General features: G+C 40.6%; 1 protein-coding gene across 3 annotated transcripts in view; it reads left to right on the forward strand.

Annotated features, from left to right (window-relative positions):
• arap1 (ArfGAP with RhoGAP domain, ankyrin repeat and PH domain 1) overlaps positions 1-15,118 on the forward strand; it is a 42,521-nt gene extending 27,403 nt beyond the window's left edge. Inside the window, exons 17-33 of one of the 3 annotated variants that reach the window (XM_088300558.1) lie at positions 325-517; positions 643-688; positions 826-989; positions 1,964-2,176; positions 2,284-2,389; positions 2,464-2,611; positions 3,679-3,762; positions 3,974-4,051; positions 4,131-4,248; positions 4,705-4,818; positions 4,992-5,137; positions 5,226-5,308; positions 6,706-6,765; positions 8,361-8,424; positions 8,958-9,116; positions 12,468-12,505; positions 13,779-15,118. In XM_088300558.1, coding sequence (XP_088156684.1) covers positions 325-517; positions 643-688; positions 826-989; positions 1,964-2,176; positions 2,284-2,389; positions 2,464-2,611; positions 3,679-3,762; positions 3,974-4,051; positions 4,131-4,248; positions 4,705-4,818; positions 4,992-5,137; positions 5,226-5,308; positions 6,706-6,765; positions 8,361-8,424; positions 8,958-9,116; positions 12,468-12,488 — 1,797 coding nt within the window. In that variant the 3' untranslated portion in view covers positions 12,489-12,505; positions 13,779-15,118. The remainder of the gene's footprint in view (positions 1-324; positions 518-642; positions 689-825; positions 990-1,963; positions 2,177-2,283; positions 2,390-2,463; positions 2,612-3,678; positions 3,763-3,973; positions 4,052-4,130; positions 4,249-4,704; positions 4,819-4,991; positions 5,138-5,225; positions 5,309-6,705; positions 6,766-8,360; positions 8,425-8,957; positions 9,117-12,467; positions 12,506-13,778) is intronic. The other 2 variants (XM_088300560.1, XM_088300559.1) reach the window with 2 other exon arrangements.
• Positions 15,119-16,165: the final 1,047 nt, after the last annotated feature.

The following is a 16,165-nucleotide window of genomic DNA, read 5'->3' on the forward strand; positions in this document are numbered from 1 at the left end:
GCGCCTTTTTCTCAAAATACAGGCATACTTAGTCATCTCCTGTATATTGAATTTAGATTTAGTTGTCATGGAAAATGCTATTCTATTAATTGTAATTCTCTCTTTGTGGCCATGGCTCCTGCCAGTCTAGCCATTAAGACAGTATGACTGAATTCACTGTGCTAAAGTGACCTCAGAACTGTATTTCTAGTGACCCCACCCGTTCTTCTTTGCAATGTGTTTCAATAAACATGCAAAAAGATGGGGAGCATAACTTATATGGGTATCTTGGCCCAAAGCTACACTAAATGTCTTTTGATTTAGATTTTTTATTTTTTTGTGTAGAGCTTTATCCCAGCCAAAGCGGAGTCTTTATTGAGGTTAGGTTTTGAGCGGATCGGACGACTAAAATGTAAGGATGGTCTGAACCTACAAACGTCCAAGGTGGGCTGGTTTGCCTTGGTGGATTCCACTCTTCATGCTTACCTGGAGGACAGCCAGGAAGAAGAGATACATCTTCGCAAACTGAATGAGCTCTGTGAGTTTTATGTGTTCACCCAAAAGTTTCAAACAGTCTGCCTGTGCAGTGTGTACATATTATTAAGTGATTTATTGGAAACATTGTTTTTGTGAAATTAAAGACATGAATGTTTTGTTTTGCAGCAATCAGACAAGATAATGAAGTTCTAGTTTTGGTGGAGAGGGGAAGGTGAGAAGATAATTGTCACGTACATAATTCTTATAATGTAAAACTATAACGTTGTTCCCTTGTATTTTCTGTCCTCCTCTCCATTCTCTTCTTAACTTGTTTTTATGTGCACTCGGTCTTGGTCTCTTCCTACTAAGAACACTGTACATAGAGGGAGAGAGGAAGTTGGATTTTGCCGGCTGGTGTACTGCCATACAGTCTGCAGCAGGGAGTGGAGGCGACACTCTGAGTCAGCAGCAGCTGACCGACACAGACATACCAGTCGTTGTCCTCAGTTGCATTGACTACATCACGCAGTGCGGTGAGTGGACGGATGGAAAAACAGCAATAACATCAAGCAACAGATGCATGTACATCTATTAGTTAATAATCATCTGACACATCTTCATCTACACTTACTGTTTTGATTCATATCGCTAACTTCATAACAAAAAATGATTGATCTGTAACCAGTCCAGGTTGTACCATACCTTTTGCCCAAAGTCAGCTGTGACATGCTTCACTTAACCGTGACCATAATAACGATAATTTAGTGACCCTTTTGCCAATCAAAAACGGTCACTATGGTTGCTAAGGGCTTGGTTTGACGTGTGATTGAATGACTAAAATGTCCATTGCCTTGGTTTCAGTTTAACAATGATTTTATTTCCAATTGCGATTTTCTTTATTGCTTCGAGATGAAAATAGGAACAAAATAAAAATTTCCAAAATAAAGTCTAAATCAATGCCAACTTGGTCCACATTCACTTTCACGTCACGGTCTAAAACCTTTTGCTTTGCCAATAGCAACTCCTGGCGTTCATCATCCCATTGATTATATAGACCTGTGGCTAATTAACTCCACACCGCCCCCAAGTGGTGAGACGTATAAATGAAAAACATAAATCAACATAAATGCCTCATACAGATAAGTATGGATTGTGCTAACATAATGCAGTAATGAACGTTTTTTCCCATAATAATAAAGTCATGCAAGGTAATGTACCATAAATAATAAAAATATGTTGTTGTTAGATTGTACATAACTGAAGTTGGGCCTCATTACACCTACTTTAGTTTGAAAAATGTTGGAAATGATCTTTTATAATGCACCTTCAATTAAAAGCATGTGGTCTCTATCAGGGTTGGATTAATAGATGTGCAGGTCCTTGGAACAGCTCAATGTGAAATAGTTTATCTTTGTAAGGTGTCGCTAATAACACGGCCACTGAGTGCGGAGTGCTTGGCATAGTGATGTGTGTTTTGTTTACATAGGATTGTACTGTATTTGTTTAGGCTTAACGTCTGAGGGGATATATCGCAAGAGCGGCGTGAATTCGCGGGTCGCAGCTTTATGCGAGAGGTTTCGTCAAGATGCTCGAAGTCTCCGCCTGAAGGAAGGAGAACACCAGGTGGATGACGTCTCAAACACCCTCAAACGCTTCTTCAGGGAATTAGAAGAAGGCCTTTTCACATCTGAAGATGGTGGTAGCTGGCTTACTACGGCGGGTAAGGTTCACATGGCTTGCGCAGTATCAGGATATGTTGAAAGTATTTATCGTCAGATCTCATTCATCCTATTTCTGTCTTCACACCTCACTTTTCTCTTGATCCAGCCATTCAGGATGAAAGTATGAAAATCCCCCAGTATCAAACGCTTTTGAAGAAACTGCCTCGTGTTAACAGGGCAACGCTACGGGCTCTTATCAATCACTTGTACTGGTGAGCAATACACATGCAAGCTTTGAGCATGCCACATTCCCACACCCACATCATGCCCACTTTCTGTATTCCAGTGTGCAGCGGTTCTCTGAGCTGAACCAAATGAATCTCCATAACTTGGCCATCGTATTTGGCCCTACATTGTTCCAGACAGACGGAAAGGACTACACGGCGGGCCGTGCCATCGAGGATCTCATACAGTACTACACGCTCATCTTTAAGGTCAGATGCAGTCAAGTGAAACACCAATAAAGTTTGGTGATCAGATCAAAATGTGGTGCTTGTGTAATAAAGTTCTGATTTAGTTTTACTCCTGGTGTGGCTGAGGATTTCCATGTGGAAAGTTATTCCCCATAATTAACACAGCAATGAAGTTGCACTTGCTATATAACCAATTTAAGCAATCAAACGCCTGCAGAAAGACATTTACGCAGTGTGTGGTATCGAAGGAGCAGGATTTATGTTTCTCAACCAAACAGATGTGGAAGCTGATCTACTAATCAGGCGCAGCCAGGTTCATGCCGGCCTAATGTACAAATATGGCACATTTTGCTTATTCTGGGGAGAGGAGTATATGCAAATACATTCATTTAACACATGCAATGTGATTTATCAAATTTAAGATGAGTTTCCATTGCTGAAAGGCAAGAGCAAAAACCCAGCATGAGTGGTGGTGCCAGCGTAGCGCAGGCAAAATCAGAGGTGACGGGGAGAACTTTTCTGCTCATGTGAACACTTATGAAATATCAGAAACAAAATTTATTGTGACAGCAATGCAATTCTGAACATTCTAAGATCTGGTTTTGAGCCTGTTACAAGATGGAGTCATGCCATATCACCATTGACAAAATATAAAGCTTTTATGCATTTGCACTTCCCCCAAATTACATTAGTGATTATTTTTTTAGAACCTTTCACAAGCACTTCCAATTCTATCACTTCAAATTTCATTTTCTACCAGCTCACAGATCATTACATGTTGAAACCCATCAGAGCTACCTAAAGTGGAAAATACAATAGCGCGCACAATCTGTTAGCATGAGTGAAAAGCCAATTGAGCTCACGTTATTTGACAATCACAAACAGCACACACACACACTTTCAGCACAAACACACAATAAAGATCGTCATAAGACCCATAAAGGAGTGGAGTTAGAAATTCTTAGTAATCACATCATGAAAGTTGATCTCACACATGCACATATGCACACGCACACACGTGAATCTTTACTGAGCCCAAACTTTTTTATACTAGGACAATGGTGCTAATCAATATACATTTTTTGTAGGTGGACGAGCAACAGCTCAAAAAGCAGCTGGAAGAGATCACAGTTATCATCCAAGTGCGCGAGAAATTGAACACAAAGTTTCCTGTGAGTCACAAGCAAGTAATATTTGTTGTGTGAACTTCATGGTCTGTTCTGCACTGTCTGCATTTCAATGGCCACACATGTGTTAGAATATTTGACGTCATGTAAAACTATGTACATTTTGTTAATGGCACAGACTCGCATGGGCTGTAGTGTTGCTGTTTTTTTTTTCTTGATTACTGATATTTTTGTATGTATCTACTGTAAACTTCAGAGCACTGAACCTGGCGGGCATTTCATCTGCACAGTTTACTTGGGGGAAAAGAAGGACACTACTGAGCAGCATGTGAAGGTATCCTTGACCAAAAGATAATGAATTGGTGATTGATGTTAGCACAGTACAAGTTGAAACGTGTGTTCTCTTTCCACAGATCCCTGCATCTATGACAGCAGCAGAATTGACCTGTGAGATATTGGACAGGCGCAACATCTCTGTTAAAGACAAAGAGTATTGGAACTGCTGGGAGGTCATTGACAAGGAAGAAATGGGTGAGACTGATGTCACGCTTTGCATTGAATAAGTGATGTGAATTTAAGATACTGTAGTAAATTTGAGTAGAAAAACACATTTTTCAAAGCTGCAGTAGTCTGTTATGGTTTGTGAGTCTTCTTTGTTGGCCATCTGCTTCAATACTGGGAAACCAGTAGGTGGATTTTCAAATACCAGTAACACACAAATAACTGGCTAGATTTTCTGTGGCTGCCATAAAATGAAAAGAGGACAGAGTGGTGAGCTGGAGAGAATTCATTTGAGTTGTTTACCACACTTTACACTTGGGCACGCGAACACAGAGGAAGCTATTTTGAGTTTGGTGTGTGGGTGGGGAAGCTCCTGTAGATTATGAAGTTAAATTATCGGCGCCGCTCGTTACAGTTGGGCCAATTCTTGTTGGTATTTAAATTTGTGGTCATCTCAATAGTGTTCCTTGTCTGACCCTTTTGCAGAACGACCTCTGCATTATCGGGAGAGAGTCTTACCCATCCTCCACTCCTTTGGCACCGACTCCCATCTTCTCATCAAGAAGCATATTGCTATGGAAGCAATGATCATCTACCTGGGTAAATAAGTCTCTTCTTTGGCAGTAGCTCATCTAAAAGGACATGTAGCTTTGGAGATGTTAGTCTGCTTCCTCGCTGCTGTCGAGGGGACCTTGAGCAAGACACAGCCACTCAATTCATCTTTGAGGGATTATAGTCAGGATAAAGAATAAAGCCTCTATTCTGCCCTCTAGCCAATAAGGTTGACCCATCCAAACATGGTATGATGAAATTCCGAGAGGAAAGAAGCATCCTTGGGCTGGGGCTGTCCTCTGGCAGTTTCCACGACCGCTATTTCATCCTCAACTCCAGTTCACTGCGGATGTACAAGGAAATCAGAGTGAGTCTGGAGCAGACACACATGCAAACACATCCACCCATAAACTCCTTGTTCATACTGGCCTCCGCTTTTCCTCTCCGTCTCCCAGAGTAACCGTCCAGAACGTGATTGGCCAGTCAGGAACCTGAGGGTCTACTTGGGTATCAAGAAGAAAGTCCGTCCTCCAACATGGTGAGTGTTTAGCCACACTTGTTGTGATCTAAAAAGTATGGACTAGGGGTCACCAACATAGTGCCTGAGGGTGGCCCTCAATGGCAAAAAATGGTCACTTAGATAAGATTAGTTTAGATTATAGATTATTCACGGCGTGGCAAGAAGGCAACATCCGTTTTTTTTTTTTTTTTTTAAATTCGGAATCATACAGATTAGACCCCGTTCCAGGCAAACAAAACCTATTGAAAATGTAGCCTTAATTCCTACTGAATCTTTATTCAATTTAACAGTCAAATATGGACAATTAATTAAATGCTTCCGACCTTGAGGCAACGGTTTTACAGGCATCTGCACAATATTTAAATGTTGTATCTTAAAAGATAGCACCAAATGCTGTATAATGTTTCTCACATTTTCACTTCACCATATGGCCTAGGGGTCCCAACACTTTTTTGAGACCCCAAACAATACCTTATTCACATCATACTGAGCATAGGTGCAAACTCCAGCCCCTGAGGGCTGCTTTCCTGCATGATTTCAATCTCTCCCTGCTGCAACACACCTCATTCAAATGATCAGATCATCAGCTATGAAGAAGCCTGAAAAGTATTCTGCTTATTTGAATCAGGTGTGTTGCAGCCGGGAGAGATACAATACAATGGAACTTTATTTATATAGCGCATTTCACAACAGCTGGAGCTATAATGAAGCGCTTTCCATATGGTGTAATATGAATTAGCAGGGAATTAGGACACAAATTAAAATAAACATTCACATGAATAATAGATACCAGAAGAACCGTAGAACAGATGGAAAACATTCAGAAAAGCGGCCCTCCGGGACGGGAGTTTGACACCTGTGATATGGAGGGTCAAATTCCAGATGATATTCGCTTGCTAAATGTATTGAACCTATTGCTTCGTCATCAACACAGGAATTTTAATCAGTGTTTTGTGCTTTAACATTTACCATCGTGAACTACAAAATTAATATGAATTATATATGATCTAAGCATAAATGGTAAACTATCTAAAAAAACTGCATTAGGCCCCTGGTGGAAAATTGTGTGGCGCTTGTCATCTGACCAGAGAATGACATTAGTATCTTTTAAGCAAAATTATAATAATAAATTCAGTGCATTTTAGCTCTGGATTACTACCTTCAATTATGTCACTGACTGTTGACTTTGAAGTGAAAACATTCAGTCCAAAAATGTGTTTTACCTCTTCTTTATGAGTTAAACCTGATTATCATAATTATAATATCATATAACATAATACATAATTAAAATAATGAAATTGCGAGCCAGCTAACAGGATGCCAAATGGCCTGTAGAGGGCAGGCTCATCCTAAAAATGACACTACACTGCCTGTCAATGGTGGGAAAAAAAATCTCTTTCTGTTCCTGATTGCAGTTGGGGCCTGACTGTGGTCTACGAGAGTAAGAAACAAGAGAAGGCAGAGAGGCAGCAGTGGTGAGTAACAGTAGACAACATATAGGAGCAATTTGTCAATCGACATAAGCTGATATTTTTTTTTTTACGGCGTACGCCGCTGTGTCGAGATGCTTGAGTTACTAGAGCAACGCTTAATGAAAGTTCTCACACGCCTGAGTTACATTATGTTTTATTCCTGTTGCAGAATGCTACATATCTGCAGGTGTTGCTTTGCTCTAGTTATTGTCGACATTTTCTTGCTTGAGGCACTATAATTCAGTTTTTACATGTAAACACAAGCAGTCTCACTGGGGGTTTGTTCTTCTGGGTACATATGAAGTAGCTCTTTTTTTGCCAGGAAACATAAACACACGCACACACACCTGCATTAGCTAAATTGCATCCAGGATGTTTCACATATACTGCACAGCCCATTTTCCAATATACATTGGTGACTTGTGTGTTCATCCATGAATGCATCAGTGTGTTTTCGTTGCAGTGTGTTCAATACACCGTGTCAACAACAGTATTCGTCAACTCTCTAGTGATGGCATTGCTGCTCTCATCCTGCTGTTTGGCTTAATTGTCGTGTTTTTTTTTTTTTTAAGGTCTATCATCATGTTACTCATGGCAAAAAACACACCAGTAAGGGAGGAATGGAGAAGGAGGGAGTTAATGGGGTTGCTGAAAATATCCAAAGGGATGCTTGAGAATGAAAGATAAAGGGGGTCGTTATTTACAGTATACGTACACGAATAATCCCATCAGGGATTAATTAAACGAGTGAGCTAAGACATCTGCGGTCTCACTCATAGTTAGAGGTTCTGGGTTCGTAACTCGAATCTGTGGCGTTTGAATGTTTTCTTTTGTTTTTTTTTCTCCAAGGACTCTGGCTTGCTCGCACCAACTAAAAGCGTGCATGTTAGGTACCTTGAGGAGACCTTTGCTCAGCCCTATCGCTTCACAGGATGAATTTTCAAAAAAACATGTTAATGGCATTATGGCCAGCTGACTTAATAATTTCTTCACGGTCTTTTTTTTTTAAGATCACAAGAATAGATTTTATATGCAATTGATGGGACATTCCAAATCCAAGCAAAACCACTGCATCAAATCTATTCTGATTGGGAAAAAAAAATACTGCATGCTAAGGGTATGCGTGCTCCAATAAATATGTGTATGGTGTATTTGACTAACAAATTAACTGTCTTGTATCTTGTAGTGCAAACCTTAATGAGCTGTGTTGGTACTAATGATAAAAATCAGGTGGAATGCAGAAACTGTGTTTTAGTGTACGTTGGTCCTTTTTACCAAACTTGACCCCTTTCTCTTCACCAATTGTGTTCTCAATTTTCTGTCAACCTGTGATTCCACATTCGTTCTCGGCAACTGAGTAAATGTTTATTCAAAATATGTGCTCAAAGCCAAAATCATGTCTAATTAAAAAGTATTTATTCAGCACCACAGCATAGCTGATGACTCAGAGGGCTGCGTGATGGCAACCTGAGTTGCATAAAGCATTCGAGTTCACGCGCAGATATTGCAAACACACACTGCCTACTCAAATGAATACGATTCTTCAATTAGGCTTCAGCTCACACAATGCTTCGCTTTATCTGGCTTTATTTCCGCAGGTATCTTTGCTGTGAAACTCAGCCCGAAATGAGGGAGTGGTACGCTACTTTTCTGAGTATTCAGGTTAGCTTTTGCTCACACACACACACACACACACACACACGCCCACCCCCACACACACTCACTTACACAACCACGCTCTCTCAGTGCGATGGCTGGCTGTCCCAATTCATATGATTAACCTGTACAAAATGTTTTTTTGCTTTTACTTGTGGATGTCTGATGTCAAGTGTCACATTCTGCTATTTGTGCATACCTCTCAATGCATTCTGATTATGGGGGCACATATAATGTTTCAAGGTTATTTTACCCTACAAAGCTTGTGCACAGGATTTGATTTTGTCTTTTTTTTCACCACCTGCTCAAGAGAATCAGTACAATGAAAATATATGTTACTATGAACTAAGACAATAAGAATATTGTCCCCCAAATTAAAGCACGCCACCACTATAGTTGGCTGCTGTATCTTGTGGAGCCAACATAAAGGGCGTGAAAAATAAAGGGCACATAAAAGCTGCGAGTCACAGCGGGTGTCAAAAGCGTCAAGCTTGCAATTTCTTCATCATGTGCTTCACTATTCTGCTCCTGTTCAAAAGAATGGCGGCGACGTGTGGCCCCAGGATGGACTCCAACCGAGCCGTGCGAGCCGCGCGTTGCCCGACACGCGTCACGGTAACGTGTCACTGATACCGCTGCGTGGCAGTGAGAATGAGATGCGGAACAGCGTAGCAGCTTTCAGCCAAGATCCGCTTGCTGTGAGTCAACATACCAATCACTACTTCCAAATCTCAGCAGAAGCTGTCAGCTCCAATTTGGTTGCTTGATTCAGAGATGCTGGTGCTCGACTGCTGGTGCAAACCCTCAACCAGTCAAGTCCAAAATGATTCATAGCCTGTTTAAGTGTGTATTTTATTTATTTATTTTTTGGGTGGAAATTGCGCTATATACCAGGAAAATCCTGTAAAAAGTTGGAGATAATGCTTTCAAATTTGTTAGTTTCATATCGGTGACCATTTTGAAGAAACGCGGTATGAATTGTTTTGGGCTTTTTCATTCAAGGCAAAACTAATATTTACTTTCGGACTGATCTGACAGATCTGCCTTTGCAAAGTTAATAATGTCAGGTATTGTTATAACAATGTTTCTTATTCTAATTGAGTACTTGTGTGACAATAGCATCTTGTATTTCTTCGTCCTCTGTGTATTGTCACACATCCTCGTGGTTCACATATGACAAGATAACTGGACTGCCCAGAGGACTAATTTCATCATGACTCAAAACAAAGGCACAAAATTAAACAATTGATTTGTCTTACAGAAAGAGAAAAAATGAAGATCGTAATTTTTCCGACTTTGTTTGGTCATCCATCGGAAAGTTATAACACAAGCCTTCGCAGATTTGATGCTATAGAGTGACCTGGTTCTTGCAACCCGCGGCTCCGGAGCCTCATGCGGCTCTTTCATCCTCATAATGCGGCTCTGATTGGCTTGGGAAAATAAATTACAATTTTTTATTTTTTTTTTCATTGAAGTGTGTTTTATTTGTGTTAGTTTTTATATTCTTTTAGTTCTTAATTTGAAGATTATTGTGATCTTGAAATATTAAAATATTAATTAAATTATTTGATACTATTTTTGTCACGATCCGTCTGTTGCGCTCCCAGCGAGTGGGCGTGGCCCGGCGGCTCCGCTCCCGGAAGCGGCCACGAGCCGGACGCGCTCCCGATCGCCACAGCTGCGCCTCATTGGGACTCTGATTACGGACTATTTAAGCGTTGCTCATGCGCTTGCTCATGGTCTTGTTCATAGCTTGTTCTCCTCGTGATTTGCTCTCGTTTTTGTCATTTGCGTATTTTGTCCTTGGTTTGCTCACAGCTACTTTATGGCTCGCTTTAAGTTTTCTCGTTCCAATTGGTCTTGTCTTCACCATTTTTGTGGTAAACATTGTTTTTTGGTTCCTTGCGTTGCAAGCGATTTCTGTTCTTTCCTTATTTATTTCCTGGAGTGACCCGGTCACCCAGCGTTTTCCGTTTCGCCCTCCCGGCGGTGGTAATCATAGAACCCTTGCGGTTAGTAAATTTATAAATATTCATCCTATAGTGATTATTGTGTGTTGCTTGTCGGCCTTCAATAAACGCCCTGTCAATCCTACCTCCTGAGTCTGCGCTTAAGGGTCCACCTTACACCGCTTCAGGCTGGGAAGCGGTCCTGACAATTTTTTCGTCGCTCAAAATAGACGTCACATAATTTTCTCCGTAGCACTTCATAAGACATAACCACACTATAGTTGTTTATACAAAGTGTAAAGGTAAGAAAAAGCAATATATACAGTGTTATCTTCATTTTAGATAAGATAAATGGATATAAGGATGACGCCTCATGGCATTTTTCTGCTTTCGTTTGCTACATGGACAATTTAAATTCAGCTTTTTAATTTATTTGAAAGAGACATTCATTGTTATTATTTTTCAAGAATTCAAAATGTGTTCATTAAATGAATAAAATGTAATTTTCTCTGTAGCACGTGGATTTCATAAGAAACATGCTGCGGTAAAGTAGTAGAAGTTTTTTTTTTCATTTTAGATGTGCGGCTCCCAGTGTTTTCTTTTCCGTGGAAATCGGGTTCAAATGGCTCTTTCGGTGTCAAAGGTTGCCGACCGCTGTTGTAGAATATTCTTATTTTCATTACATGCCACATCGCACATATAATTGTAAAAGTTTAAACACCTCATCCTATTTTTAACAGACACAATTGCGCTAGCTTTTAATTGTGATTAAATGGCCATTAAATAAACACACGGAAAATGGTGACCACCAAATATAAATATATTGTTCATTTTATGTCAGGAAGGGATTTAGTGGAATTAATCCTTTTAAAATTTGTTACGTAAAAAAATAAATCTGTGCAAGACTACTCTAAATAAAGCTGAATTAAATAAAATGAAAAGAATTTATTGTGTGTCGGGGCTGAGTCTGTCACATGCTCTACGATTTGTGCGACAGTGCGGAGTTGTTCCCCTGTGACTTTTAACAAGAAAAGTCTTCATTTGTGTTAGGACCTAATGAAACAAACGTCTCAACTTTATGGAAGTAATAAAACAGCATTATAACTTTTGTAAGGGCAGACTTATTTTTTTTCCACACAAATTGCCATGATGGTCCCACCGAAAGTCTGTTTTTTGAGTCAGAGGACAAGAGTTTGGGGTTTGTACCACAGAAGCATCGATAATCTCTCTACTGTGATTTCTATTTGATTTAACCATCATAAGTGCATCTGGCTTCCTAAACTGCGAGTTTTCATACAAAAACTATGAGGTGCTCCCACTTGCCAGCGCAGAAGAATAGCTAACTAATTTGCATCCTGGGCTGAAAACCAGAGAAAGACGAGAGCGCTAGACTGCTTCATCTTCAATATGTTGTTGTTGGAAGTGTGAGCCAAGAAAACAATAGGGCAGAAGTTTTTCTGGCAGAACTTGCTTCGAGAACCCGAGACAATGGAATGATCTGGTCCTCGCTGGAACACTGCTCCTATAGTGCCTTGTAGACTTGGCAGGGAGCTGACAAACTTCATCTCTGAAGCTCTGCTGGGCTCCGTTACAAGCATGTCGACATTTGACCAGAGCAGTCCAACGGAATCAATATCATCTGCTCCATCTATTCTCTTGTTTTTTTTTTGTGTGTAGAGAAAGGTTAGTGTAACCATCCAGATATGTCTCCCTCTGCTCTTACCAGACATCCCATAGCTCTGATTAGCGACCAATAGACTCTGGCAGTGGAATGCCTCACATGGTTTACATTGATTTTTCATCCATTGAATTCATTGATCCCTTCATTTTAGTCGAAGGTTTGAAAAAAGCTGCTTTAGAAAGCTAGATCTTTGCTTCGGTGTGCGCTTGGGAGATATTGGCAAACTGATGTGAAAGTTCTCTGTGTGCTTTGAATGTATGTACATTTGCTTGGACAGTATGTCAGAGTCTCTCCAAATACTTAAAAGATTGTATGTGCGTTTTAGGAATTGTTTCTGTGGGGCTTGCTGCCAAGTTTCCCTTTTCCATCCGCCTTCCAGTCTTTATCTTGTCTTAACAATTTGTCTATATATCTTTCAGCTGTTTAGAGACATTCGATAATGGAGGCTACAAGAAAGGTACAGTGTGCTTAACACTAATTCTCTTTTGTTGACTTGCTACGCAGCGATACCCAAGAATGCATAATTAATAAGGATGAATGCAGTGGAACCTCCACAATCCAGACTACAATTTCTTCATACTACTAGACATTTTTTCTCCCATTGATTGAATCTGTTCCAGGGTTACACTGTCACGTTGAAAAAAACAATCCAATTTGACACCTGCTTTACTGCCACATTGCATAATAATGTGTAATCAATAAAATGAGTACTTAGCCTTTGAGGATGCACAGCAAACATGTTGACTTCTAAAAACAATTTGGCTCACTTGTCGTGCGCAAAATCAATTATTATTGTTGTTGATTTGTCGATACTGGGCAGCCCCCAGGGACGTGTGTGTGTGTGTGCGCAGCATGGCCAGTGTGGCTCATGTTTTACGAGACACCAAGCAGACTTGCTGTATGTAAATCACCATGACAAAGAACGCACGTCAAGGCCAGGGCAACTACTGCGGCTGGAATTTCAGTGGAAAACATCCAGTTTGTGCGCCAACAATTCTTGATAGGTTAGGCTCTGCTTGTTTTCCCTCTCCATCAGATGAGCTCCTTTCATCCTATTTTTTTTTTTTTTTTTTTTACTGCTTCCAACTGAAATGTCCACAGCTGTTTTTCATATCTTTGTAGCTGCTTATTGCGAGTTGCATGAGAGCCATCTTGATGGCCAACACTAGAGGGATCAAAAAATGAAAAGGCGGCCTTTTGTTGGCCCTGACTGGTCATTGCACTGCAGCTGCAAGGACGTAGATGTCGCACATGTAATTATGCGGCTCTAGCCGCATGTTTCCTGCCACTCCTTCAAAACAAAATGACCAAAGCCTACTAGAACATCTGAACTTTATTTGTTTTTACTCAGTCACACTAAATGGAGTGAGGCATATGCTGACTATATAACATGACTTTGAATATGATTACTGAATTCTAAATGCAGCCACGTCCCCACCTATGGGACGGTCTGTATAAAATGTGGTCACGGGTCTGATCTGGCCCTCGGGCCTTGAATTTGACACCTGTGCTGTATACCAAGGACCATGACATGATAAACCAGCGTACCACACTTAATTCAAGGTATCTCTGTATTGAAGTTCAATTAAATTCATGCGTTTTGAAATCCTTGCATCTAAAATGTCTCGCTCTGTCATCTGGGAATACATTTCAACCTTGACCGCTCGGCCCAGGAGATGTAAGGCTCAACCTGCAATGGGACTCAACTTCACCTTATATCTTTTCTACAGGGCAGGTGTTCGGCGTCACGAGGTGACCTCGTCACTCTCCAGTGACATCGTCAGTGTGTGACACTGCGGACCAGAATGAAGTAACAGGAGGAAGTGAAGTGGACCAAAAGTGAATGGACAAGAGAGCCATTATTCTATTCCCCTGCACAGTTGAAATTTATACTTGAATGTGTTTTGGACACTTTGATGGGCCTTTTCATCTCTAAATGGCCTCCAGCTTGGCAAGAATCACTTGCACATGTATGTGTGCCCCCCTCCCTCCCCATATTATTTCATTGCATCATGGACCACAAGCATTAAAGCAAATCCTGAAGAAAACTAATTCCTATCATGTATTAGTTGTGAAGAAGGATTTAACCAGGTTGCGAGAAGGCGTCAGCATTTGGGTGCCTTTTGTTCTTTTCAATTGTAAATTCCATTTTCTTGATGTTTTTGTTTTTTAATGTATAAAAGTCGTTGCCATTGTAAGCAAAGCATAACATGATTTCAGAGGTGGTCACTTTATTTCAAATCATTTTCCCACCCTCAGATTTGGGAACATACATGATCCTCTCAGGCAATACGATGGTAGTGACCAGTGTTCACTTTTAGTGAGTCCTGAAACAATCTTCTATGTCTGTGACTGCTCTTGACTGTCACCCACTAGCTTGTCGAGCGCAACCTGTAGGTCAATACCCTCATGTAAATTGTTCTTATTTATTAGGGTTCCAGTGGATGCAAGCAGTAGAGTGCTGAAGTTGTTGTTTTTTTTGTTCACACTGTAAAGCATAATGTTTGCATGTGTGTGTGTGTAGAGGGTGGGAGTCCCATATGATGAGTAAAGTATGTATGTACATGTGTGTTTACTGTAACCCAACAGCCAGTCCACTTCAGATCATTCTTCTCCCTATCTCCTACAATCTTATCATAACTATGAAATACTCATTGAATACAACAAATGGAAGTTGTTTTGCCCACTGAAGTTATCAAACGTCAAATGTTCTGAGCAAACTGTGGCCTTTCTCGTAGTCTGAGATCTAATACAGATGAATGTTTCTGCCATTCTATTTATTTATTGTTAGGACACTTGTTACAAGTAGTTTTTTTTTGGTAGTGTGAGACTGTTCTACTTTAATAAAGGTAGGTCAAACTTCCATAAGTGTACTTAACATGAATGTCAATTAGAAAAAAAAATAACAGAAGATTAGACTTAATTAAGCACCTAATTGCTCTTCTCTTTAATCAATAATTAGTAGACACAGTTGAGGTATTTTCACGTGATTGTTTAAATAAATCCTACATACAGTATGTCTTTTTTTTTTTTTCTCGATGCAACTCTAATAAACACTCTGCCAATTTTTTTTTGTGTGTGTGTGTGTGTGTTCCAGCTTGTGCATAGAAAGGCTGCACCAAAGTCTTGCAAAAAGGTTAATGTATCCTACCTGATGGCAATCCACTGTGTTATTAAAATGCAAATTGTGGGAGGTCAAGCGGGCCCTTGGGAACATGTACACGCTCACACACATGATGTATGTACAATGTGACAACTGTTGGAGAAACTTTTCCTGGCCCGTGGGTTTCGTGCCATATAGTGGAGCCTATAGATGTACCTGGAGGAGAATGTCACAGGGATGGTATGTAACCGGGGGGGGGGCCGACAAAGAGGGGGGGCTGCATAGGCTTGTGTATTTTGAGTGATTCATGGTGGTCAACCCGTTGTGGTCATTGCTTTCAGCCAAAGTGACACATCAGGGTCAGCGTGTACCTCAAGACACACACCGGTGAGCCCCCGCCAGGGACCTACACACAGTAGGAGACCTTCACGTTTTCCACACGCACAGGAGACCCACCGGGGATGAAGACAGCGGGATGCATAATTGCATGCACACACGCAGTTCAAATGGCCTTTACTATATAGGTCATAGCAGCAGTTGCATAAATCGGAGGTACTGGCATAGAAGAGAGCGCTTCAAACGGGTCACAAATGAAAGACGGAGATAAAGTTAGCTTTGGGGGTCATTAGGCTCACATGGGTCAACTGAAGCTGCACCTGCTGTGGGTGTCTATGTCCTTCCTTTCCACACAAGATGGGAACAGTGTGGGAGAGTGGCTCCTGCTTCATGCTGAGATTTGGCAGAAGTATTTTAGCACCATGCTGAACAAATGGATTTTTTCATTAATTCTAGCGAATAGTTAATTTTCCTACTGCTTATTGTAGCTACACCAGACCAGCAAAAAAGGCCACCATTTATTTCCAGATTTTCCTTTTATTTGTCCTTCTCCACGGATGATACACAAAGTACAAACAGGTCCGAATGAATAACTGAAGCTAATCTCGATAATAACACAATAATAATACAACTGTATATTAACAGTCGTTGTCGGAGCCAGTCACTTTTAAATAACTC

This window comes from Idiotropiscis lumnitzeri, chromosome 7 (assembly GCF_059441095.1).
Source record: "Idiotropiscis lumnitzeri isolate Australia: NSW breed Sydney's pygmy pipehorse chromosome 7, RoL_Ilum_1.0, whole genome shotgun sequence".
Taxonomy (NCBI): domain Eukaryota; kingdom Metazoa; phylum Chordata; class Actinopteri; order Syngnathiformes; family Syngnathidae; genus Idiotropiscis; species Idiotropiscis lumnitzeri.